At 40.7% G+C, this 27,341-nt stretch overlaps 1 protein-coding gene across 1 annotated transcript in view; it reads left to right on the plus strand.

Annotated features, from left to right (window-relative positions):
• LOC116395704 (ephrin type-B receptor 1-like) overlaps positions 1 to 27,341 on the plus strand; it is a 76,007-nt gene that overhangs the window by 38,025 nt on the left and 10,641 nt on the right. The window contains exons 7-17 of the mRNA XM_031869780.1: positions 4,239 to 4,501; positions 6,992 to 7,067; positions 8,422 to 8,546; positions 16,252 to 16,417; positions 16,960 to 17,065; positions 18,011 to 18,072; positions 18,173 to 18,370; positions 22,392 to 22,639; positions 24,537 to 24,604; positions 26,792 to 26,939; positions 27,117 to 27,266. Coding sequence (XP_031725640.1) covers positions 4,239 to 4,501; positions 6,992 to 7,067; positions 8,422 to 8,546; positions 16,252 to 16,417; positions 16,960 to 17,065; positions 18,011 to 18,072; positions 18,173 to 18,370; positions 22,392 to 22,639; positions 24,537 to 24,604; positions 26,792 to 26,939; positions 27,117 to 27,266 — 1,610 coding nt within the window. The remainder of the gene's footprint in view (positions 1 to 4,238; positions 4,502 to 6,991; positions 7,068 to 8,421; positions 8,547 to 16,251; positions 16,418 to 16,959; positions 17,066 to 18,010; positions 18,073 to 18,172; positions 18,371 to 22,391; positions 22,640 to 24,536; positions 24,605 to 26,791; positions 26,940 to 27,116; positions 27,267 to 27,341) is intronic.

Below are 27,341 nucleotides of genomic sequence, written 5' to 3' on the forward strand. Positions count from 1 at the left end.
GAACAAACGCACACAAAGAACAAAAATGCATACTCGATAAACCTTTCAGGAGCATAGCTGAGTGTGATTATGCCTCAGGGTGACCGAGACGGGTTTGTGAAGGCAGATTTTTGGACTGAAGTTACCAATCGCTGACATATTACAACATAACAGCCGGTGACATCACTGACAGTCCAATATCTCATCATTGAATTAAAGGCCAATATCGGCTTTGATTTATTATTCCAACCCTAATTCCATGCACCTCATTCAGAGCTGGTGTGCCGCAATGTTCCCGTCCTTGTTTGGGGATTTGGGGAGCAGTAAGTAATAACACTGCCACACTCCTCAGGCTTTCCATTGAAGTGAATATGTGTTTAGTGTGTCAAAGAGGCTATATTGCTATGCAAGACGAGGCACAGAGTTTGAAAAACGCTGCCTCTATGTTCCACAGAGAGATGGTGTAAGTAGGTTGAGACATGAATCATTTTAGACTGTCTCTGTAGCTAGTCTCAAACTGTGAAACTGTGTGTATATAGTCTGGGTGTGTCGGTACGTGCCCGTGTTCGTGCACGCCCTGGTGACCTGAATAAAACTTAATGTTTTTCAAGGCTATAAAAAGCTCTGGTTCATTCGTGGGCGGATCATTATTTTTCTGTCTTACATTCATGAATGAATTTGCAACATTCTGACAGGAGAATGTATAAAAGGTAACCTGAAAACTGTTTGCTGCAGTGTAGGAACGTGTGCAATGTTCGAATTATGACAGTGAATATTGGCGACCATTTTGTTTCTCCACTTTAGAACTAGTTTTGATCTCTGTCTACTGTTGGGATCTGGTAGGAGCAGGTTTGGTTATTAGCAAGTATGAAAACTAAACTATTTACATTAATACAATTATTATTATCAATACAAGTATTAACATATATTAATAATAGCGGACCACCCTGTGATCAGGGACCAATAACCAAACTTGCCTCCACACGGCTCTCAACATAGTACGGCGCTAACAACACGAATAGTGCAAGCAACGGTAATATCTGCGGTTACCGCCGTATGAGCGGCAGCCTAGTGTTGTAGGCTAGCACACACATGGGCTTGCATGCACTAAAAGCCCCTGCAGACGGACCGGCTACATAAACAAAGCATAGAGAAGCTCAATCTTACTCTTTGTAAGTTGTCCCGGAGTTTGATCGATAGTTTCCTCTCCAGTCTATATGAATTGAACCAACAGCTGAAATGCACCAGAGGTTAGGTGTGAAAATAGGCTTTGAGGCACACAGTAAGCAATGTTGTTTTAAAAATAGTGACATAATGATCCATGAAAAAATCCATAGAGGCAATAAATGATGTGATTTGTCATCAATAGATGTATTCCAGTTTAAAGTTATTATTTTACTCTTGTTATATTGGGGCTACATGCTGGAATATTTTCAATAGTTTTTGTTCCTTTGCTGTTATTGCACAATCAAACCGTGTCAATACTGATGATGTATTGCAGTATATTACAGAGGGAACATAACAAATATTTTGCCTCAGTAGTTATGGAACAATTTCTGAGGTTATCCTTTTCTGACACCAGAAAAATCGCATGAAAAGCCTCACCTCAACCCAGCAGCAGCACATTGTCAAATTGATGCTGACAGATGAAGAAAAACAAAAAAATCTACTTTTCCAGTGAAAAGGTGTCGGGTGTCACCTTACTCAGCCTACACAGCTTTCTGAATTAACTTGGTACTTTCAATTCAAGGGAAAAAACACACTTAATCACAAGTTTTTTTTCAAACAAAAGCACTGGAAAAGAAGGGTTAGACTTTAACAATAGGAAAGAGCTTCAATGTATTTTTATTTGGTAAAAAAATCCGATATAAAATCTGATCAGTGAGATGGAAGCGTGAGCGTGCATGGTGCGAATAACCTGCCTGACGGAAAATCATTCCCTTAGCTTGCCTCATTGACCGCATAGGTACGGAGGACGTGTGTGTGTGTGTGTGTGTGTGTGTGTGTGTGTGTGTGTGTCTACTGTATCTGTGTGTTGTTTTTTGTGAAGTGCATTTTTGTGTCAGATTGATTCTGCGAAAGACACTTTTAAGACAGTGAGGAAGCAGAGTGGTTGTGCAGAGACGGCACTACAACTCACCATTTGAAGTGGAGCGGTTTCTATTGTTGCTGGAGTTCAAACGGACAATTTGAAATGATCATTACGACTTTTCTTACTTGTTTAGCATTTTAATGTTCACTGTATTTGCTGTGAACTCGGTGGATTTCTGACACTGTAAAATGTTTTTTGATTGATGCTATTCACATCAAAAGTAAGATTGAGTTAATATTGATTATTGTAAGTATGATTATAATGCACAGTTTCTATCTCTGTTTATAAAATTTTACTACTTCGATTTTCAACCCGTCACTGATTGTTTGCACTTTGATTCTGCAGTATAGGTGTAATACACACATATTCATATTCCACAGGGCTATATTAGACGTTTCTTATGACTCTTTGATTTAACATAAGCCAAGGTTGAATACCCATTTCATTTCTTGTTCCAGCATGTCTTGTGGATGTGTCTGTGTGGGTGTCGGGTCTGTGTGATGTGTGTGAACAGTCAAGGAGAGATGAACCCGCTAGGTTTAACCTTGTGAAAACTCTGGGTGTGCGTTTAAGACTCACTATAACACCCTAAAAGCCAGAGTTTCTCCTCAGATCAAAGGGATGAGCTGACAGAAAAGAGAGGGAACCACCAAGAGAGGGACACTGACTGACTGAGTGAAGAGCGACAGATAAAGAGATTCTTTGGCTGGCGGTGAGCTGTTAGGTCACCTTCTGACTGTTAGAGACAGGGTTCGCTGAATTATTACAGCACTGGCTGCCAGTAAGGTAAAAGTAAAGTAATCACCCTCATATTCACTGGTCAGTGTGCAGAAAACTATTCTTGCATAGCCAGACGTACCTCCACAGCGACATGTCAGCGCTAAAGAAAAGTCTACAGTAATTCCACACATTCTGGTATGGGGAGAAAAAATGCCCTGGCGTGTTTATGATTGTTTTGAAGAAATACAATATTCTTGGCCCACAATGCAGCAATAGATGCCGACTGAAATAGGCGACCAATGGCAGGGTTTTAACCAAAGTTTACATCTGGTGAGTCAGACTAGAAGAAATGTCCTGTTTCTGTATCTCTTTTCTAGAAGTTTTTCTATGGCCAGGAGTGTGAACCACTGTCCGCACTTTAATGCAGAATATAATCCTGGTAAATAGTGAATTAAGGGTTCCACAAATACACAAGATTGATGGGGCCAAGGCGATATGGAGAAAATCAAATGTCACAATATTTTTGACAGAATACCTCAACATCTGCGACAATATTGTAGGGTTGACCATTGCTGCTTTTACAAAAAAACATAGAGGAAATGACTTTACTGAAATGCTTTCTTTTAAACCAGGAAAAAGACAACACTCGTGCCATATTGCAATATTACATCCAAAATCTGGACAATATCTAGTCTCATATCAAACTAATATTGATATATTGCCCAACCCCTTTCTGTTGCAGCCCCAAGGGGTGTAAGAAGTATTTAGCTTCTTTAGATTAATGTTTATGCTTATGTTTTGTTGGAATAATTGAGGGTGCAGCTTATGATAATATCCGTATTAAAGAATTGTTTGAAAGTTGAAGAATAATCATTTATTAAGATTGTTGTCCTTTTCATTTTCTGTGGACTGACCAACTGTTTTTGTTCTATTGTCAAATCTTTATTTAAAAAAAGAGCTAGTAACTATACTGCCATTAGATAAATATTTCGGGTTGTACAAAGTTGCGTTTTGGAGGTGAGTCAGTAATGCGATGTTTCTTCTTTGTCAGCCTCAATTTAAAAGAGCATTTGTATATTTTATCTTGAGCCATGGGACACAAACTGTACTGTGGTTAGTTTGTTGAATTTTTTTACATTAGTTCGATAATGGGCCAGACTTGCTTGTGGAAAATATTGTGGGTAAAATGATGCGCTGCTTATACAACAGCTTGCTTAGCTATAAAATACCAGACATCCTGTGATAGTAAAAAAAAAATAGTGTCCATATGTAAGCCATTAGTAGGCACTGCTTAATGAAAAACAAATTATTTTCTCAAGTGCTTACCGTAATGAGGTTTGATAGCATCCAGGTGTGGCGCAGTGATTCACTTTAAGTTGACAGACTGACACAAACTATGTTGTCAAAAATGTTGTCAACCCCGCAACGTGCCATTATCTTTCTCCAGGTGTCCCTTCAGCGCCTCGCAATGTGGTCTCAGTCGTCAACCAGACATCGGTGCAGCTGGAGTGGCACCCACCACGGGACATCGGGCACCGCGACGACCTGTCGTATAACGTCGTGTGCCGCCGGTGCCACAGCAGCGAGCGCCGGGCGTGTCAGCCATGTGACGACAGCGTGGCCTTCGTTTCGGGCAAGCAAGGGTTAAAGGAAACGAGCGTGGCGATCAGCAAGTTGCGCGCCCACACATCGTACACCTTCGAAATACAGGTTTGTCCACCGAAGCTCCTTCCTGAAGCTTCATTTATTCAACATGCCTGCTGTACAGTGTTGTTAAAGGAATACTCAGATGGAAATCTTCATCTCGACTATCACACGGTTACTGCCCGTAGGCTTGAAATGTATGTTGAAAGTCAACTTGTCCTTTCTGTAGTTAGGTTTGGATCAATTCTTGTGTTAATATGCAAATAGCTGTCAGATATTCACTGTGGTGCTCAAGGATACTGGGGCTACATAGCTGCTGGCTGACATGGAGGCTTTTATGCACAGTTTCCAGTTATATTATGTTCCATCAAACCTCAAGGCCACTCTGATGCAATATAAAGCCAGGACGGTGGTGGACCTTCAATCTCCTGCTATTGGCCGCCTTTACCATCAAGGCTGGGTGTCCAAATCAAGGACGCCAACGTTGTAATTGCTAAGGGAAGGAAGGAAGTGTGTTACTTTACTTCCCCCTTTCAGTCCTGGATTGGGAAATCTCTCATAGTCATCGAATGTAAATGTTGCCAAATCTTCTGTCAAAGTCTGATGGACCTATTAATAATAAACAAGTTCTTTTTTAAAGGAATACATGAGTTGATCCATTTTAAATGCAGTCTGTTGTGGGACGGGTGGATCAATAATGATGTATGAATGAATGACTTAAACAATGACCAGATTGTGAAAGTATTGATTGTTATTCAATGTGCTCACTGAAAGCAGTCACTGTTAAGGACTGCTGAATATCCATGAAGATATCCATCAGAAATGTAATTATCCAACAAGTGAAAACACTGATAACAAACTGCTTTTAACAAAATGAATGGTGCCGTCAAAGTTAAGAATCCTCTGAAGACTTTAACTACCAAATTAGTTTTTGACAGTAAAATGATTTGTCTATTTGTTTTCTACATGTCACTAGTGAAATGTAGAAAACATTTTTAAATATTGCCAATAGTGATATTTTTTTAATCTTCGGAATCTCAAGGAAAGGAAAGACACAAAATAAAATGTGAAATGAGAAAGAAAGACACAAAACAACATAGAATTAGAGCTTGGAGTAAGCCATTAAGCTAGCGTCACTAATTATCACGTCTTTGTTTAATGATTTGCTGTGACTGAAGACATTGTTTTGGCTGTCAAAATGATTAACTAAGCTCATGACAAACAATATCAGGCAGCTAATTGGGTGGTCTTTAAAATGCACTCGGAACCTGTTAACTGTGTCTTTGTGTTGGCAAGATGAGACAGACGGTGAGACTTTACAGTTTGATAAAGACATTGGCAGCGCCTCTATACTGACATTGAAACCATCTCATTGTTGCTGTTAAACTTACTTGTTGTTGAATCCCTCCCCTGAACAGCGACTGTCTAATCATAGCTTAGCAGTGTCAGAGTCTGTCTTGATCTGTAAAACTTAACCACTTATCATTATGTTTAAAAAAAAAAACTCATCCTAAAAGCATTTCGCTTGTCATATTTAAATAAAACATTTTTTGAAAAATATAAAACATAAATAAGCAAAGGAAATAACAGTTTGATGTTACATTTCCTTATCATAATTATAATTGTAGAACTAGAGCTTTACAGTGAAATACAAGAACAATGCTGTTTCTTTATTTCCATGTATCATCAACAGGACATGCAGCTTTAGCCTTATTCTTTTAGCACAATTTTAATGAATATGTCCTTTGAGTTCATATTTAAGATCCATTTGCGGTGCCATGCCATTGTTCAGACGGCCCATTATTCTGAAACCTAATATTCCCAAAAGTGTGCAAAACAACCGAAGTCCCATGTTTCTGACAGCCTGTTATACCAAAAACAAAATGTTTATACTTCCGAAGGCCCATGGCTCCAAAACTACACACTCTCCCTGCAACAAACAGAACACATGGCTAATTATTATGCTAATGAGAGGGAAGGCATGACCCGCTCTACTCTGCCTCTGATTGGCTTACCCCGATGTTTTACCCTTACCAATCTCACTCCTCATGCCTAAATCCAACCAACCTAACCAACAAAGGCAACGAGTACTAGCCAGTCAGAGGCAGTGTAGGGCAGGTAATGACTTCGCCATAATAAGAAATAAAAAGTATTTCTGGAGCGATGGGCCTTCGGAAAACAATGAGCGTTTGTTTTTGGGGATAACAGGCTGACGCACAGACGGGCTTTCGATCCAATGGGACACTTTTCCAGCTATTGGGGTCCTGAAATAATGGGCCGTCGGAACAATGGACAGTCCCCCCAGTTACACTGGTCTCAACTGAATTGTTTGTTCAGCTAAAATCAGTTGCTGGTTAGAAATGAGAAGCATGCTTTTGTCTACCTCTGTCTGAAATCAAGTGCCTATTTACAGAATTAATGAGAGTTTTGAGTGTGATATCTGCCACCGGTAACGTTGTAAAGTGCACATGTGCTGTGTGAGGCCTAGCAACAGCAAATATGGGGGTTAATGTCTGTCGGGTGGAATAGCTGACCATTACACTTTTTACTCCACAGGCAGTCAACGGAGTCTCCAACAAGAACCCTTATCCTGCCCAGCAACTGTCAATCAACATTACAACCAATCAGGCCGGTGAGTGCGGAGTGCGAACGCTGTGTGCATGTACGTGCATGTATCTGTGTATGTGTGTGTGTGTAAGCACACCCAAGGGCACAGCGGATTATGCGAGGGAGGGATGGCAAGGGGGATAAAGGAAATTGAGCTACAGCTTTTTAATTCATAAAACATGGTATAAGCATGTCATCTCTCTCCCTCTGTCTCTGTATCTCTATCTCGTTGTCTGTCTTTCCTACACATCCACAGCTTTCATCCTGTTTTCCTTTTTCCCCCCTCTGCCTCTCTCTCTCTTTCTCTTTCTCTCTCTGTTCTCTTTTTCTCGCCTTCATCCCCTCTCCCTGCCCTCCCCCCTATGTCCCCCTTCTCTCCGTCTCTGACAGTGTAATTCTTAGAGACTATAAAGTGAGCCGAGTTACCGCTCCATCAATACTTTATAGAGACAGACACAAGTGATATCTTCACCGCTACCCAAATTTAGATTTAAAAGCCGCTTTGCTCTGATGGAAAACACATCATTTACCTCATCTACAGCAACCCAGGCTCATTCCTAATCGAAACATGATCCATTGTCACCCGGCCGCTTTCTGAGCGCATTTTTTACCACTGGCGGATGCAAAATGCTCTTATCCCTGAAATCTTTTAGTACTCAACAAAAACTGATTTATTTTCAGGTTGACTGCATTGGGGGGGGGGGGGGGGGGAATTATGCAATAGGTTTTAGCGTATTTCATGGGACCGTAGGATATGAAACTCACTCGACATGTAGAGAACCCTATAAAATGTCAATTGTGGCAATATTAAAAATGACTGAGCTTTCCAGGTACAGCGCGCTCACTCTGTCAAATTATGACTACAGAGGGAGATGAGGTATCGCAGCATTTACTGAGGATTATGGCAGCCCCATGGTGTCCTGATGACTCAGCTGTGTAAGATGGATACTTTCACAACATAACTTTGATCAATTGTATACTTGTTACTGGTGTTGTATCAATCTCTGTGTCTTGATTCCTTCCTCTCTTCACTGTATGCTGTGACGTGAAGTACAAATGTGATGAAAACCATCCCATAAAAAGATCTAGGAGGCAAAAACCATGAAATACGTTATAGCCAAGAGCTACTGGTTCCTAAAATTATGGGTGAAAATGTGTTGCAGATATAACTCTTGCTTTCCAATCAGTGACAAGTGCAGTAATTTGTTTTCATGAGCCTGCGTTGAGGAAACATTTTACCTCCTTTGGGTGTAAATAATCCTCGGCAATGTGTCATTACATTACACACAATATTTCCATATTTACAGAGTTCAAGCATGCTTGCGAATCTTCTAACTATCGATAATTGATTGTGTGTCCTTGCATGTGTTTTTTAACAGCTCCCTCACTAGTTCCCATAATGCACCAAGTGAGCTCAACGAGCCGCAGTTTCTCGTTGTCATGGCCACCGCCCGAGCAGCCCAACGGAATTATCCTCGACTACGAGATACGATACTGTGACAAGGTAGAGTGGGACGATGAACGTCTGTGAGTGTGTTTGTGTCTGTCTGCTTTCTTGGTGTTATGGTCACAGGCCATTAGAGTCGATAAAACGGGCAAATCAATATCGGCTACATCGAAGTCGTCTGTTATCAGGACTCACTGACGTGCAGCAACAGTCTCACTGCTTCAAACACGGTCAAGTACATCAGCTTGAAATAACTGTAAAGTGAACCTCCTGCGTGCTGTCTCGCTCAGTGCTGGTATGTTCATCTTCAGAGCCTCTCTTTATTCCACCACGCATTAATTGTGGGCGACTGTGGCTAAGTGTCTTTCAGGGCAGTCTTTCAATCAGAGGGTCGGCGGTTCAATCCCCGGCTCCGGCTCTGCTAGTCTCTGAGCAAGACACTGAGCAAGACACTTAACCCCAAAATTGCTCCCGTAGTTGTGCCTTCGGTATAGAAATGTGATAGAATCTGAATTGTAAGTCGCTTTGGATAAAAGCGTCTGCTAAATGACTGTAATGTAATTGTTGATTGGAGTCATGCAGCAATCTGTTCATTAATAAGTGTCTACAGCGGGATTCTGTCAACTGTAAGACTACATTGTGAAAGAAATGTGTATTAATTTATTTACTCTACAAAACCGTGTATGTTTCTCTCATGAACCAATGATGTAGTTTGAGGTGCCAAAGTTCCATAAGCTGTAACACACAATATGGAATTGAATTAGGATCTGTTGGCTCCGGAAGATCCAATTAAAACCATTTTATTGGTCAAGTAACTCACCTTGTGTGACTTGTGAAGGCCACACTTTAGTCAGAAGGCGGAAAAAAAAAACGATTATGGGCAATGATATAGACAAACATAAATTAAACCAAAAACATTTACTTCTGTTTCCATCCTAGCTGTATTATTAAATAATGTATGTTGATGACTGCAGGACATGAAACTATATGTTTTATAGCCGTTTTTTATAAATACAAGTCTTGTGTTTATATAAGAACAGCTTGGATGCAGTTCTTCACTGTAGGCTCTTCATGCTGATGGTTGCACATATTCCAAAGTACATAGGGAGGAATGTTAACAGTGTTTGTGGACTGCAGCTACCAATGTTGCCGTATTGTTTGTTGAGTGAAATTTCTTAAAGTCAACTCTTCAACTCATTGTTGATGTGGCCTTCAACGCACTGTGTTGAATTCAGTGTCTCATTATGTGCCAGAAGAATCCCAGGCCACCGATTGGTTAGCTTTACTTATGAAGTGTAGAGTCTTTCCTCCCAAATAGATAGACTCACCACCACAGAGAGTAGCACATCTCTGCAGGAAGATCTGTTTGTCTCAAGTTGCTGAGGTGGAAGGGAAACAATAGATATCCAAAATGACTAGTTGTATTCTCTTTGCAATTGACAATGCTCATCAGATTATTTTTTTATTTATTTAATCTTTATCTAATCAGGCGGTCTCATTGAGATTAAAATGTTTTTACTTCACAAGAAGCATTAACAAGAACACAATCAGCAGAACAGAAGGAGCACAACTACACGACACAATAATCAGGAATTAAAAGCAATTACAAGAATTATAATAATTAAACATCAGATAATGAAGCTTTCAAATCTCCAAGGTTAATGTCAGACTCTAGTTTGAGGACAGTTTGCACAAAAGGTTAAAAAGGTGCTTAGTACCTGAAACCAGTTCTGCCAACATTGGTGCATACTTAGGGGGGGTAGCCAAGGCTAGGTCGATACTGGATTGTGTCCTGTACCAGATTTAAATGAGTGAAGAGCAGTGAGGTAGTTTGGAAGCTTGAACAGTAGAGCTTTATAGATAAAGAACATGAGATGGCTATTTCTCCTTGACTGTCTTGACTGACAGGAGGTCCATCCAACCGTATGATTCAGAGAACAATGATGAGTCTGAAAGTGATGATACAAGGGGTTTAACAGCTGAAGTGAAGTGAATACAGAATAGCTGCATAGTCAAAGACAGACATGAATGTTTAATTCTAAACTAAAAGCCTAGTTTGATTTTTTAATTATTGCGTCAAGTGTTGAATATGAATCTTGAATGACTGATGGACAGAAAGGTGCTTATTGAGTAGTGCCATTATGTCCTTCTACCAAACTATTTGGAAGTTAGCTTTATCCTTCCCACCTTGGACCACTGTGCAAGAGGGACTTCCACTACTCCTCCATCCATCCATTTTTCTCTGCTTCTCCGGGGCCGGTTAAAGTAGTCCAGACCTCCCTCTCCCCAGATACGTCTTCCAACTCCTCCTGGAGGATCCCGAGGCTTTCTCAAGTCATATGAGATATATAATGCCTTCAGCGTGTTCTGGGTCTTCCCCGGGGTTATCTTTCAGTTTGACGTGCCCAGAAAACCTCCAAAGGGAGGCGCCCAGGAGGCATTCTTAACAGCTGCCCAAACCACCTCAACTGGTTCATTTTTAATGCACAGGAACAGCGACTCTGCTCTGATCTCCCTCCAGATGTGTGAGTGCCTTACCCTATCTTTAAGGGCTTTTTTTTTTTTTTGTGTTTTACAAAAGACAATAAACTGTGAATGTGATGATGAAAATGTCACTCCACCGCTTTTTGCTGTGTATATCAGCACCTTGAGAGCACAGGAAGATCTTTCTATCCCCCGAGCTGAATCACTTAAAGACAAGAAGACCGAAGCACAAATTTATTCGCTAGTGGATGCTGCTGAAATCAAAACTCCTACCACGCTGCTCTGTGAGAGTGTCTGACTGAAGCCTCCAGCTGTCCTGTAGTGAACAAGGTCCTAGCTGTATGAACCAGGAGAATGAGACATAAAACACTTCACTGCAAGGGTCCAGTGATCAAACTCGCCTGCACAAACCCGGGGCACCAATGAGGGCCTCTGATTCAGGGGTGAAACATGCAGGACCTGATTGCTTTCCCAATAAAGACTGCTGCTCCAGGACAGGAAAAAAACTCCAAAGAAAGGACATATCTTGTCTTCTTTATAATTCAGTCGCAATGTATTGGAAGGACTGAAAGTTAAATTAAAAGCATATCTCTATCACCCAAAGCTAAACATAAGAATATCCTCATCTGTTCTGAAGCTGAGCCAAAAGCCGCAAATAACAGATAGACTTTCACTGCAGACAGATTAAAAAGAAAGAGCAAAGCACCTGCAAGGGATTGTGTGACTTACACCAAAAAGAACAACATGCCTCCTCATCCACAGCCCACGTTTGATTTCCTGCCATCTAGCTTCCCCCTTTTTACAAAGCAGAAGAAAATAGTTTTGGGCATTTTTTTGGGATACCACTGCTAGTCCCTGTGCTCATTTCTTTCTTTTTAATACATGCTGTCAGTGAGTTGGTGCTTCCATAACTCACTAAATTTCTTCGATACAATCATAACTACAAACTGTAAATGCTCAGGACTGTTGTCAACTCTCACAGTTCTAGAGTCCATGACTCCAGAGGGCTCGCTCACAGATTCCAATTTTACAGCACAACATAGTGTCGTGTGTGGCTATAGGTTCACTGTGCTGCACAAGGGAAAGCGAGAGCGTGTGTCGTTTTCAAAGTTTGCCCTTATGTAGTATGTTGATGCTTTTGATAAATATTCAATGTTCAGCCAAATCAGGTAATAATTTATTAATACTGTTATATGCATTAAGTATGCTTAGTATAGTGTTTTGATCCTACAGATATGTTACCCTTATTGCCTCATTTATGATTACAGATTATATTCAAACCATGCTCTTTCCTGTCTTCCTCTCACAACGAGCCTCGTAACTGATTTTCTTTTGTGAAGTGCGATTCAAAAAGATCTTTCAGAGCTCATTGACTGTTATTGCAATTACTGAAATACATTCATGTCATTATCAGAATGTGGTGTGTGTTCAGAGAAGAACTATTGCAGATTGAACTTTGCAGAACTCGCTGTAGTTCAAATATTAAGCCTCGCCTGTCCTCACCAGATAAACAGGAGCATTGTTGTTTGTTGAAGCTCCTAAACATTTATGATGTTTGAATTCTCCTGACAGCTAAACTTTTGTGATGATTGCAAACAGTGACTGTCCTTTCTTAGAGTAGCTTGACATTATTTTGCTGTTTTAGGAAAAGAAGCTAAGGTGGAAAGTTGGATGTGCAAAGTGTCTGTCTTTGTCAGCAGAAACCACAGTCTCTCCGTCCAACAGCCAAGACTGGTTTCTGTCCTTTACCTCAACTATAGAGGTGGCATCTCAGAATACACTCTAATGACGATAATGAAACAGTCATTTTAGAAGGCATTGAACAACAATTGTGTTGTTGTCACATGAGGGCTGGAATGATCGTGCACAGTAAAAGCCACTTGGTAAAAGGGGGAAATTTAACTTAATAAATCACATATTGGAACATTAGATGAACAAAAAAGCACAATACGGGGTCCTTGCAACATTGTAAATCTCATTTTTACTGCACCTGGTGCGGTTATGTCAGTATGTCAACATGAAAATGGCAAATTTCGGACATGTACTTTAGTCATAAAGATATCTGCACCGAGTCGCCACTCATTGCAATGCCGTGCTTTTTGAAGAGCAGCTGTTGGATAAAAACTGCATTCAAACATGAATATTATGTTCATGCTGCAGAGACTGTCTGAATCTATCGGACCCTGTGCACAATGCTATAAGACACCATCGAGAAAGCTCACGCTTCTAGCGATAATTAACATAATAGCAAAAAAATAAAAGATGTTGCGGGTAACAGGGGTGTGACGTGTAAAACATGAAAGAATAAAAATGCATGCCCCGGGGTGGGGGTGCTGCACCTAGCGTCGATGGTGCTACTTTGCACAGTTTGTGTAAAAGTTCCAGGGATTAACAGAGAGAGAAAGAGAAAGTTGACACTCTGCCTCGCGGAGAGCAATTCGATTGAGTTCGAGTTCGAGTTTAGGACAGAGTGAAAAGAACTGCACTAGAGAGATGTACTGTAGCTGCAGTCTGACAGTCACAGATAAAACACTTACATTGTCGAAATCAGGGCAGCGACTTTACTGTAAGCCGGCCTTATTTGCTGCTGCCTTTGCTTTAACATTATTTAACATGGAAGCTAATAAAGACCCAGAATCAAAAGCTGGCAGTTAAGTTATTTCATTGTTTCTTCTTTTCATTGTTCTTCCTTGATACACATCTGACGAAGGGGGAAATAATGCATTTTACAAGCTAACCACTTAAAGTGACTAATTTTAGCTCATGGCTTCAAGTGAAGAATTCCTCGGGGAGCAGTTTGATAAGCCTGGCGAAAGAGAGCGTTTCACCAGACAGCTGTGCTGTATCTCCTTTTCTCATAATTTTCTCCACCTGCCTTCCCTCCCATCTCCTCCATCCCTCCCTCACCTCCTCCTCCCCTCATAGCCACTCTATAGATAATGAGGTTTTAATGTTGTATATTTGATATGGCACAGTGAGGCAGGATTTTTCCCCACTACTTATCTCTGGCTTCCAGACCTTCCCAGATGGGTTGCCCTCTAACCTTTTCACTGTGGCAAGCCCCCTCCACACACACACACACACACACACACACACACACACACACACACACATCTCCAAATCCAAACCCCACCCCAACACAATACCCCAATTTCTGTGGCCTCTTCCAAATATAACTATTATTATCTCCCAGGTTTCAAAATTGCAAACTGTGTACTTGTCCCTGTGTTGTGCGTCCTAATTATGACAGTAGGAATCTGCCTGGTCATAGTGGAAAATATATCAATAGTGCAGTTAAAGAAATCAGAGCAAAATGATGTTTAATACAGTATATTAAGATGCTGTAGGTAACAATACTACATGACACAAGACATCTTGTATTTTATAGTAACAAAAAAGACAGCCACAGTAATGAAAACTCAGCCATCTTTAACCCCTTTTTATTCATGTGCATGTCCTCTTTTGAAAACCCTCCCACTTATTCTCTCTTTCCACCCCCAGCGCTCATTTTCTTTAGGCTCTTTTCCCTCCTGAACTCTCCGCCTCATCATCTCTCTTCCTCTCTTCTTTGCTCTCCCGTCGACCCCGCCACCTCCTTCATCCTCACGGCATGATTCCCTCCACCATCCTTTCATGCCATCACCACACCATATCTGTCCTTCCCTTCTGGACAGTTTCGATCTTGCTGCAATACAAACCTTTTTTATTTAAAAGGAATGGGTGAGAGGAAGCATAGGAGGAGGGCCTGGAATGATAGCGGTAAAAGGTTGTAGCTTTGGCTTCATCAGATAGGCCTGATAAGGCCTGATGCCAAATTTACCTCAGGAGGAGGAGTCTGTGAGCAATAACTAATTATCACTTTGTTATATCTGAAGGAGATGGAGGAAAGAACGGGTAAAAGAGGACGAGATTTAAGAGGGTTTTTTTTTTTTTTTTCAAAGTATGAAGAAGTAGTTGTGGACAAAATTACTTTGATTGATGATTTTATTTTCAACTTAAGTGGTGTCTTGCATTGCAAAATGTTTTGGTGCAAAGGCTTTTAATCTTGTCACTACAGTAAAATGGAAGTGAATACAACTGTGTGCTGTTTGTGCTGCACAAAACATTGAACAATGACATTTTGTAGGATTTGATGGCAGCATGACCTTCCAGAAACAATGGTCTTGTATCTCTGAACTTACTTTTACCAGTTTTTATAGGAACAACTTATTTAGTAGACTGTAGTTCACATGAAAGCTTTTCACACCAGGGCTCGATTAGCCGGAGTTAAGATGTACAATATTTCTGCAACGACAACTTGCTGTTGAGTTTTTTTAAAAGCCATTTTAAACCATGGCAAGGTACCACTTATAGAGTCAGTTACCAGCAGCTGTAAGCTGAAAATCATGTCTCTTCAGTGGTTTCTCACCTTGCTGCTCTGATGTAGAAGTTAACTCCTGCCTATGTCTGTACACCATGAAATGACTGTTAGATGTGGTATCAGATGCAATCTTCTGGCCACACCCATCAGTGATGCTGGATGTGAGCAAATTAAACATATTGTATCACTCAACGCCAGTGGTGTTCATGTGTCGAGGTTTTAAGATATGCCCCTTCTTGAAACTCCTGCCCCACCCCAGTACGTTGAGTGTAAATCGATTTTGTTATGCTGCTCGAAATACTCAGAAATATAATTTGGAAAATACAACATGACCCGGTCACTCTGGATAATCACACAGTTCTCTGTGAACTGTTTTCTTAATGACTTTCCTTCAGTAGAAAATGATGAGGTTTGTGGATTATTCTGAGTAACTGGGACAATATTTTTGGAAAAAAAAGAATCATATTTATATATTTATATATTTATATAATATTTTTTTTATTTTTTTATTTGAGCACCACAAACAAAATTCCATTCACTTACATTGTGTCGGTGTGAAGGCAGATGTCTCCATATGGACAAATAAAAGCCAATATAATTCTATGAATAGACGACCAAGGGTAAGTGTGAATTAAGACAAATGGATGGATGGATGAGTCGCTCAGAAACAAAATTGACTGAGGGTATTTGGACTGTTCTTTTTTACTGTTGGAAATGGACAATGACAAAAAATGTGATAGAGGCTGGCATAGTTTGACAAGATGAATGAAAAATCTTTGGAATAATGAATCTTGTTTTAGCTGAAGGCCATAACTGAGTACTAAATTTAGTCCCTCTCAGTCAGTGACTGATGAAGTGTTATGGTCTGTCTTGGCTTGCTGTGAGACATATTCATCCCTCTCTCAACCTCCTCTTCAGTCCCTGTCGTCAGTGCAGAACAGTTCAGTGGTCCTGAGCAAAACACCCAATGTTGTTCTGGAGGGTCTGAGGCCGGGGACCGGCTACATGGTCCAGGTGAGAGCCCGCACTGTGGCCGGCTACGGATCCTACAGCAAGGAAATGCTCTTCCAAACGCTCACCGACGGTAAGTGGGTGGGTGGTGTGTGGAGGTGTGTGTGTGTGTGTGTGTTGGTGGGGGTTTTATAGTGGAGAGGAAAGAGAGTGCAGGACTGAGAGGAGGAATGTTCGAGGTGGAGCAAGAGTGAAAATCTGGTGGTGAAGTAATTAAATTCTGCCCTACTTTGTGTGTGCATGAATTTGGGTCTTGCAGTCATGTAAAATGAGCCATGTAAATGCTAATTTATGTGTGTGAGAGAGAGAGAGAGATATATAGAGAGAGAGAGAGAGAGAGAGAGAGAGAGAGATATAGAGAGAGAGAGAGAGATATATAGAGAGAGAGAGAGAGAGAGAGAGAGATATAGAGAGAGAGAGATATATATATATATATAGAGAGAGAGATATAGAGAGAGAGAGAGAGAGAGAGAGAGAGAGAGAGAAACTGTGTGTATATTTTCCATTCCAGAAATACTCAGTTGTGTTTATGTAAGAGAGTCTAAAAAAATAGAAAGATAATACTGTGGCTGATTGTGTGTTTGTGTGTGTGTATGTGTGTTTGTGTTTCTGCAGATGAGTATAAGTCAGAGCTGGGACAGCAGCTCTCCCTGATTGCAGGCTCTTTAGTGGGTGGAGTGTGTATCGTCTCATTGGTAGCTATCGCCATCATCTGTACCAGGTAACGCACACATACACACATATAAAAAAATAACAAGGTGTGAAAATGTGGCTATCTGCAGTGTCAACACTCTGTATCCCAACAACGTATTGGCCCTTTTCACAGAGGACATTTTGATTGTCATGTAGGCAAAGCACAGGTGTTACTAATAACATTATCAGTGGCTCCTTTCTATTCAAGTGTCATAGCATGTCCTGACAGTGTGACAGTGAGCCAGCATGCACAATACCCAAATCCTGAAAGTGAAGCAGCTAAATTGGAATTCACCCATCATTCATTGACGCAAATTGTGACGATGATTCTTAATTCAGATTTCATTCACAAGCATTTTCCAGAGCTTTTTCAACCACACCTCACGGCCTGGAAGCTCAGTCACGTGATAGCAGGTGTAGAATCCCCACCGCCCCAAACACAAGACCATCTGTTATCATGTGAAGCTACATACTTTGGCCGTCAGTTTATAACTGAGCCTTCTCTATGAGAAGCAACACTGTGAGACGTGGATGACAGGTAGTAAGTGCACCTTGAGTTAAGAGCTTAATTGTCCATAATAATGTTACCAAGATCAAGGTTAAACTTTCACATCAATCATTATTATTGCTACATTATTGTTTATGTCATTGATACTGTTTGCCTACACATTAAATAAGACCTACTGTTATAATGCATTACACTAAAACATTTTAATATAATGCAGATGAAAATGCCCCTGTAGGAGAAAGTATTTCTAAGCTGGACATGGCAAATATTTAAAATGAGTTGATAATAGAATTTGTAATTATTAAAATTGCAATTTTTGAACAATGACAACATGGCTTTGCACAAAAATGAGTTTCTGTGACCTCCCAGATATAGCACAACCAATTAGCATTTCTAACTTTTGTGCAACATTTCTGTCTGCTTGCCTTTTTTCCCAAATCTCTCCGTTTGTGTTTGTGACTGCAGAAGAAGGCAGTGTAAGGAGAGTGTGTACGGTGACAAGCTGCAGCAGTACAACGCAGGAGGAGGTATACGACCAGCACTGAAACTTTAATAGAACTTTAACTTTATACACACCAAACTTCTAAAACAGCGTTTATGTTTACACTTTTTTACTTTGTTCCTCAGAGGTGACTCTGAGGCCTGACATGTTCAGTGGTCCCACCCCCACGGTGACCTTTCCCACGATGTCTGAAGGCCATAGTTCACCGGGGGTCAAGATCTACATCGACCCCTTCACTTACGAGGACCCCAACGAGGCTGTTCGGGAGTTTGCCAAGGAAATCGACCCCTCCTGTGTCAAAATAGAGGAGGTCATTGGATCAGGTAGAGATTTTCATAGACTTAGTGTCTTTGACCCACGGCTTGCCCTTCTTTTCTCTCTCATGTTGTTTCTATAAAGTGTTCAATATTAACTCAACAGCTACCTGAAATGAAAATCCATGATTATTTCAGTATGTTTCAATTATCACAGTGAATTCATTCACAAGAGCTTTTGTTCAAGAGTAAGATAAAAATCAAATGTACGGTCCATGTTCATATATGTTATAAACTGCCTCAAAATCTAAATTATAGAAAAGAAAACCCTGGTTTCTTCTAATGAGACCAACTGTCACTTGAAACAGCAGATAGTCTACAGTAAATTAATACATTTCTTCAACTGTGCCAGACATTTGTGTCAATGGAAAAGATCTGGAAACATGCAATGTCAGTTTATTATTTTTGCTTTATTTCTTTCCTTTGAAGTCAGGAGAGATGTTTTATTCATGCTGAAAACTTTCACAGGAATAAATTAAAACTGCCTTCGTGCATTCTCTTTGGCTATCTGATCTGAACTATAAAAATGCTGTGTGAAGTTTGGCAAATAGAGAAATGTGGATGTGAAATGGAGTCCCAGAGCATCCTCTGAATTTTTTGGGGGGACAGAGTTTTTGCTTTCAGATGGGAAAAAAGATGGAAGTAAGGTACAAAAAATACGGACATATTTTAAAGTTGCTAAGATGAAATGCCTTCTTTTACCACTGATCCCTGAGTACTGCAACTATGCAACATCTTCAATCATTTCACTCAAAATGCAGGAAAAATGTGTCTATCAAGAATGCAAAATACTTGAGAACAACCTTGGTACTTGGTTGCCGCGGACAGACCCCAGGTCTAGCTTTGCTGCTGCCTTCGACCTGCAGTCGGAGCTCCGGCCAGAGCAGGAGAGCTCGGCGCACAGCAGCAGCATCTCTTCCTCCAGCCAGGAGCAGAGCTTCCACCCTCTGCTACTCCGGTCCCCACCGGGAACCAACACTGACATCGCGGCACTCCTGGCACAGAAGAACCAGGAGTCAGCGGAGCAGACTGGCAGACCCTGCCACAGTAGAAATGAGAGGTTTTCTAAAGGGACTCTAGTGCTCGGAAACGCTACCACTTTCATCCACAGGCAAAGACAAAATTGACACAAAGTGAGAGTTTTCTTTGGACCAAAACCAATCTAACCCAAATGGCCATGGAGCTCTCGGTGATAAAGGTCATGAACTAGACTCAGACCCTCACCGCTGTGAGTATGTGCTTTCGGCTTTGGTCTGTTGAGCCGCTCTGAGAGGCTTTCTGTAATCCCTCCGTTTCTCGCTTTATTTCTCTCAGGGGAAGGTTTCTCACCTCAGCCAGAGGTGACAGAGGAGGGATGAAAACAACGGGTAGGGAGAGGAAAATATGAACCGGGTGATATGAGATGTGGCCGGACTTTGAGCCTTAAACTGTTGAATCTCTCCCATTCTGCTTTGGTAGAAAGTAAAAATATATCCACATCTCTTTCAATGGTTTTCCCCCCTCTCCAACTTTCTCCTTTGTTTTTCCTTCTGTATTTCTTTGATACTTCCTCTTATTTTCATATCTCTCTATGATTCAGCCCCTGTGGAGTTTTAGAGTTTGTTTGCGTAGAGAGAAATGCTAAAACAAAGAACCAAGGGGGGGAAAAAGCAGAACAACAGATTGAGGAGGGAAGATAAAAGAGGAAGGCACCCTTAGGAGATGATAAAAATATCTCACCTCACTTTCTCTTACTCTGTCTCTCTCCGTGATAACACTTCTCTCTTTTCTTTCCTTGTTACTATCACTCATAAATGTTCCTCATAAAAAGCACTTTAAGCGCTGAAACACTTTAATTTACAATAGAAACAAGCGATAACATCTCCCCTGACAGGCCAGTTAATTTACTTAGACTGTGTTTAGAAATACAGGAGATTTAAGACAAGATTTTAGAATAAAACCAATGACTAATTCTTGTAATGCTCCATCTTCCCATTGACCACCTCTATTTTAAAAAAAGAGGAAGTGACATGTCACCTGATCTCACTTCTATCTTCTTCCGTCCACACTTCCTTCCATCTTCTCTCGTATTTTAAATACTGTCTCATTTCCATCCATCGCTCTTTCATTTCTTCACCCTCTATCCCTCCTTCCTCGCCCCATCCTCTCTTTCCATTCTCCCTCTTATTTTGTCCTCCATCCATCTCTACTTCAGGTTGATTTACAACAGTGACAATAGATCGTTTTTAATGAGCAGTGAGATGTGGAGCAGAGATCACAGACAGGACGACACAGCCTGTCATCCAATTCCCATCACTCATCCATTGTTCACACATGATTTATATCTCTGAGATGACGACTTTTATTTTGAAGTGATATTCAATTTTCACGTCCCAAAGCAGCATATGGCTGCATTTATTTTGACAAAAGACATATGTGTCTCCAGCACTGTAGGAAATTGTCTGTACATTGAATAAGTTCAAGACATATCTTTGGCTTTGTAACCGACTACAACCAACCAATTCATAGCATGCATTCTCATGCTATGCTCTCATTCTCACTCTGCTTTCACTTTTCCAGTGAACAAACGAGTACAATACTATGAATGTCTGTAAATGTGCGTCTTAATTCCAGTATTTAAATGACATCGCCACCCTTCTCTATGATACCCGTCTTTTCATCTGTTGTCTAGATGGCTGTTCAGTACAACTATCTACAACAATCTAGTTCTAATTTAGCATAACCCGACCCTTAAGTCTTCTTTGACTCTGGTGGATCTTTTTTAAAGTCTGACAAAAAAACAACAGATGGTGTCATTATTGGGAAATAGCTAACTAGCCTACCAAGCTGACAAAAGGCATACTATGCGACAACAGGGACCTCAGTACAGGTAATGAATGCACCAGGGAACATGAACAGACTTAGAAAACTGCTTAGCCTACAACATTAAATTAAACTGCAGGCGGAGATTGAACATATAAACATTTGTCTCTTTATCCATGAGGTCACCTTGCTTCCTTTGTTTAAACTGCGAGAGGAAACTTAAGGTGTGGTGTGCAAAGCCAAATACCTTTGCAATAATAAAGGCATTGTCCCTTTTATCTTGTTTGCCACCCCTGCTACAAACCTCTTATTACCCCCGAGAGGAGCTATTGAGGGGATTCGATTTTTGTTGTTCTTTCGGACTACAAAAATACCATCAATGTCCCCTTTACCAAAGCCCTCAACCTCAATCTGCTTGAGCAAAGCTGCTCAAAGGACATCAGTATGAGACCGAGGGCGGCTTTTGCAGTCACTAAACCTGCACAAATAAGACAAAAAGAAACTCAAATAGCTCGATCGGGTATCAGTGATGATAGGCCGAAATACATTTAAGCCCTGCCACGTTTATATTCCTTGCTTGAAGTTTTGAGGAAGGCCTCTTTTTTCTGCCTACTGTGTTCTTAGCGCAAAGTTAACATTTTTACTTTGCCACATAGATAATTGCAATCAGATGCAAAAAAAGGAAAGTTGCACTGAGCTGCAAAACTTTATGGATGTGTTTGTGCTGTATGGGGGCAGATAGCGGTTCATTCATTGTGCTATTGGTGGCCGCAATGTATTCTTTGTGAATTTGTCCATTAGGGTGCAGAGGGCAGCTCCCATGACTGAGAGAGTGTTTATGTCTTTACCTTTCTCGCTACTGCCCAACTCAGCTGCTGCAAAGGACAATGTGCTCCTTCTCGTTTGATCGATGTAGAGTTTTTAATAATGAATGGTCACCAAATAGTTTGAACTTCAGCCCACCTGATTTCTCAGCCTGGTGACTCATTTCTACATCTGAAAATGGGATTGAAATGGAATTATTTATTCACCAATTTTAATATGTAATAATTTATTTCAACATTTTGAATTCAGAGAAGCATTACAAGAAAAGCCATCCCCAATAATGGACTTGTATTTTCCTGCTGAGTCACATACTGTTTCTGAAGAACTTTGAATGTAAACTGTACCTTTTTCATTTAGCTTTAAAGCTTTAATGTCAGCCACATAATGTTTTTTTCTTCTTCAGGTGAGTTTGGGGAGGTGTACAGAGGTCGCCTGAAGCCTGCTGGGAAAAAAGAAATTCCTGTGGCCATCAAGACCCTGAAGATTGGTTACTCTGAGAGGCAGAGGAGGGACTTCCTGTCCGAGGCGTCAATCATGGGCCAGTTTGACCAACCAAACATCATCAGACTGGAGGGCGTCGTCACCAAGAGCAGGCCTACGATGATCATCACAGAATTCATGGAGAATGGAGCACTTGACTCGTTTCTCAGGGTAAATACTGTACACACACGCACATGTCTATTTGATATTTAAACAGTGTCCTGCTGAACTTTATTTAATATGAACAATATCATAATTTTTGCAAAATGGCTTAGAAACATTACATAACGTATGTGTTGATGTTTTTGCCTACAGTATCTATATACACACTTTTCTTCAGTTCAAAATCACCCGTTGTCCAAATACATAGATACCTAAACGGAGAGACAGATGGAAAGGGGAGTAGAGGGAGTTTTTTGAGAATGGGACTCAAAGACAGAAACAACTTCCTGCTCTTCTTTTTCTCCTCTCTTTTCTGTCCTGCGCTCTTTCCTCCTCATCCTGCGAGGATGTCTGTCTGTCAGTCTGTTCGTCTCTTTGATCCTGGCCTCCTTCCGAGGTGCCGAGACAGAGAGAGAAACTCTTTGATGTTTGGTTCTCACAGCGTGACCCCTTTTGACTCAGAAATCATCCGCTGACTCATGCACACACACACACACACACACACACACACACACACACACTCACACAATGATCGATCTCACTGGTGTTGCTGTCCTAGCGTGACCATCTTGCAGGCACAAGACCCAGAGGATCAATGTGTGGTCGTGTGGGTGTGTGCGCGTGCATGCGTGTGTGTGTGTGTGTGTGTGTGTGTACCGAAGAAGGTTTTGCCTGCAGAGGATTAGGCTAGAAGAGCATCAAAGGCGAGGTTTGATGCACAAAGTGAATTAAAAGGCGTACGCACACACCTTTGTCTGAAAGTATGTCAGCAGGGATGTTTATAAGAGACTTTTTGGCCCAAAGGTGAAAAGAATAAAATAGCCAAAAGGTCAACGTGTCTCCTAACTACAACAAGCCTCCAGCTCCTCGAAATGTGTATTTATTTTCTGTTGATTTCCAATCTTCAGATTATAGGATGAACCACTTTTACATCATATTGAATACTGTACATCTTTAGGACAGTGAACAATTATCAATGAATGTTATCAAAGTCCCTGTTTAATAATTCCAGCTTAAAAAACATCTTTGGCCAACTGAAATATTCTTCAAGGGGAAACAGCATTATTAAAGAGTAACTGCACACTTATACATATTTTTCAAGCTGTAAACAAAATGATTTGACTGTACCATGGTGAAACACATCAATGCGGGTGTTCATTTTGACATTTCTCATCACATTTATAAAAATTGCCATTTCATGGTTGAAAGTGGCTCAAATCTTAATTATCTTGCGAGGCCATTTTCTGAGATAGAGTCGACCGTTTGGGACTAATCATGAAATAAAATAATGCTAATGCCCTCTAATCAGACCGCCTCACCCCATAGCGTCTATCGTTTTTTTACTTTTTCCGTAACCACTGTGTAGCATTACAGTCACAGCACAGCACAAGCCTGTTCACTCATTGCTGTTGACTGGAAATTAAGCCATCAGCACATCACACAATCTGGTGAATCAGTTTTAATAATGAATGAATTATCTCTCTGGTGATAGCAATCGGCTTTCATATGCTGTGACAAGTTCAAGTTGCTACTGTCACGACAGTTTGTCTCTCAAGTTATAAGTTATATAATTATAGAAAGTGGTATATTGAATCTTTAAAATGTAATACTGTTTGTTAAAGTTAAAACATGAAAATCACATTTCCACACCACCAGCAATCTGCAGACTGTGTTTCTATGCTCCTTTTTCACGTCACCTTAATCACATTACAGCCACATTTTGTAACATGTAGCTGTCATCTGGTTTGAAAAAAAAGGTACTTTTTTCCTCCCAAAATTGTTTGTTATAACTCCTGTATGTGAAATGCTGACATATATTTGACTTTCTCAAAATAACTACATGTAAGTGAAAAAGTCTGATAACGGAAAAATATAAATAATCCTGTCACGGTTCATGGTTTTGCAGCAAAATGACGGGCAGTTTCCAGTGATCCAGCTGGTTGGTATGCTGAGGGGCATCGCGTCTGGAATGAGGTACAAAAACACACACACAAAAACACACACACACACACACACACACATACTCACACTCACTGCTGCTACAGAAATCCATATTTACTATAAAGATGAAGAAGAAACTTTTTTCAAACATTTCAATGAAATTACATTTTTTTATTTAACAATACCAATTTTACCATATTCAATCCAATCCATTTTGTTGAGCCGAAAATCACAAATCACAAATTTGCCTCCAAGGGGTTCACAATCTGTAAACATGTGACATCCTCTGTCCCAGGACCCTCACATCGGTACAGGAAAAACTCCCCCCAAAAAAACCCTTTAAGAAAAGAAAAGAAGAAACCTTAGGGAGAGCAACAGAGGAGGGATCCCTGTCCCAGGATGGACAGAAGTGCAATAGATGTCAGGTGTACAGAATGAACAACATAACAGAGTTACAACACATTCAATGCACATGATGTAATGATTCATATTATGAGAGTACTAATAATAACAGCAGCAGTGAATATAATATAACAATGATAACAAAAACATTAATGGTATCGGTAATAGTCATAGTAATGTGACTAATAATGATGATAGTAGCAGTGGGTGTCAGCTGGGCCACGGCAGGAGGCACGACCATGGTCCAGATATAACCACGATCCAAAAGCACAAAGACTCCTGGGAAGAAGCAAAGTTAGTAATGTGAGTTAATGGGAAATGAATTCATGCAGAAGGAGAGAGAGAAGAGGAGAGAGGAGCTCAGTGTATCCTAGGAAGTCCCCCGGCAGTCTAGGCCTCTAGCAGCACATCTAGGGGCTGGTTCAAGGCAAACCTGAGCCAGCCCTAACTATAAGCATTCTCAAAAAGAAAAGTCCTAAGCCTACTCTTAAATGTGGTGAGTCTGCCTGACCAATTAGGGCTTTGCAGGTGAGGAGAAGGATTGAAGTAACAAATGCATGAACACATTTTTCTGCATTGCTTTGAGACAGGATGTGCCTGATTTTTTTAAATGTTACGTAGGTGAAAAATGGCAGTCCTTGAAATGTGTTTATCTGTTAAAGTACATATCCTGATCAAAGATAACTCAGAAATTGTTTACAGTGGTGCTGGGTCATTAGATAATTGATTTCGGAGGTGTTAGGCTATGTAGAATAACTTCAGTTTTGTCTGAATTTAACATCAGGAAGTTGCAGGTCATCCAGATTTTTATATCCTTAAGGCATGCTTGAAGTTTATTGAACTGGTTGGTTTCATCTGGCTTGATCGATTGATATATTTGGGTATCATCTGCATAACAATTAAAGTTTTGGGAGTGCTTTCTAGTGACATCTAGTGTAGAAGCTTTTGCTTAATGGCATACACTCGGTAGTAAAAATTCTAAAGTTTTTAGGTAATGGTCCGATAAAAGAGGGCTCTGTGGAAAGTCTATTAAATGTTGTATTTTAAGGCCATATGCCAGAACGAGGTCGAGGATGTGGTTAAAACAGTGAGTGGGTTTCTGTACACTCTGACAGAAGCCAATCGAGTCTAATAATGAGATAAATGTACTAGTACTAACAGTACTAAGGCTGTCATTATAGACGTCTACATGAATGTTAAAATCACCTTCAATAATCACTTTATCTGTTTTAAGGACTAAACTTGAGAAGAACTCTGAAAATGTCGATAGGAATTCAGAATAACACTATAACAAATAGAATTGGCTGTAGTGTTTTCAAGGTTGGGTGTGAAAGATTAAGAACAAGGCTTTCAAATGAGTTACAATATCATTTAGGTTTAGGGTCTATTAATAGGCTTGATATTGAGATTTCAAGTGATGATATCGTACACTGTCTGGTCTGTCAGCAGATATCTCTTCTCTCCCACACACACACACACACACACACACATACACATGAACAAACACAAGTCTATTTATTTCAATAGGAGTGCCACAAATTATTGGCTTGGCAGCTGGAAACTGCTCACACATGCACACACACACACTCACTAGATCCTATCTGTGTTTTATTGCAGGTATCTGGCTGTGGTAGCACACAAATGTGTGTACATGTGCACAGACATTAAATCCCATTCCTATTTCATCAAAGGTGGCTGGAAGTGATAACACACACTGACACGCCCGCACACTGAATCCCATTTGCTTATTTTTGTAGCCCAGGTAGCTGGCGATGGATAACACACACATCCACACAATAAATCCTGTTTATGTAACAGGTACCTTGCGGAAATGAGTTATGTTCACCGGGACCTGGCTGCTCGGAACATCCTGGTCAACAGTAACTTGGTGTGTAAGGTGTCTGACTTTGGATTATCCCGGTATCTGGAGGAGGACACCTCTGACCCCACCTACACCAGCTCACTGGTAAGGACTCGCACACCAAGATGAAATTGTCTCACAGGAGGCATTATCAGACTTAGTACTGTGGGATGCATGTGTAGGTGTTCAGAGTGGAACTAAACAGCAAATGAGTTTCCATTGCTTTCTTTCCATCATTTATCTTCCTCTCTCTTCTTGCCTTTTCTCTTCATTTTCTCTCAGGGTGGTAAAATCCCAGTGCGGTGGACGGCTCCAGAGGCCATCGCCTACAGGAAGTTTACGTCGGCCTCAGATGTCTGGAGTTATGGCATCGTGACCTGGGAGGTGATGTCATATGGAGAGAGGCCTTACTGGGACATGAGCAACCAAGATGTGAGTCACTGCGTGTGTGTGTGTGTGTGTGTGTGTGTGTGTGTGTGTGTGTGTGTGTGTGTGTGTGTGTGTGTG

Source organism: Anarrhichthys ocellatus, unplaced genomic scaffold, assembly GCF_004355925.1.
Source record: "Anarrhichthys ocellatus isolate YVR2014 unplaced genomic scaffold, GSC_Weel_1.0 scaffold48, whole genome shotgun sequence".
NCBI lineage: Eukaryota > Metazoa > Chordata > Actinopteri > Perciformes > Anarhichadidae > Anarrhichthys > Anarrhichthys ocellatus.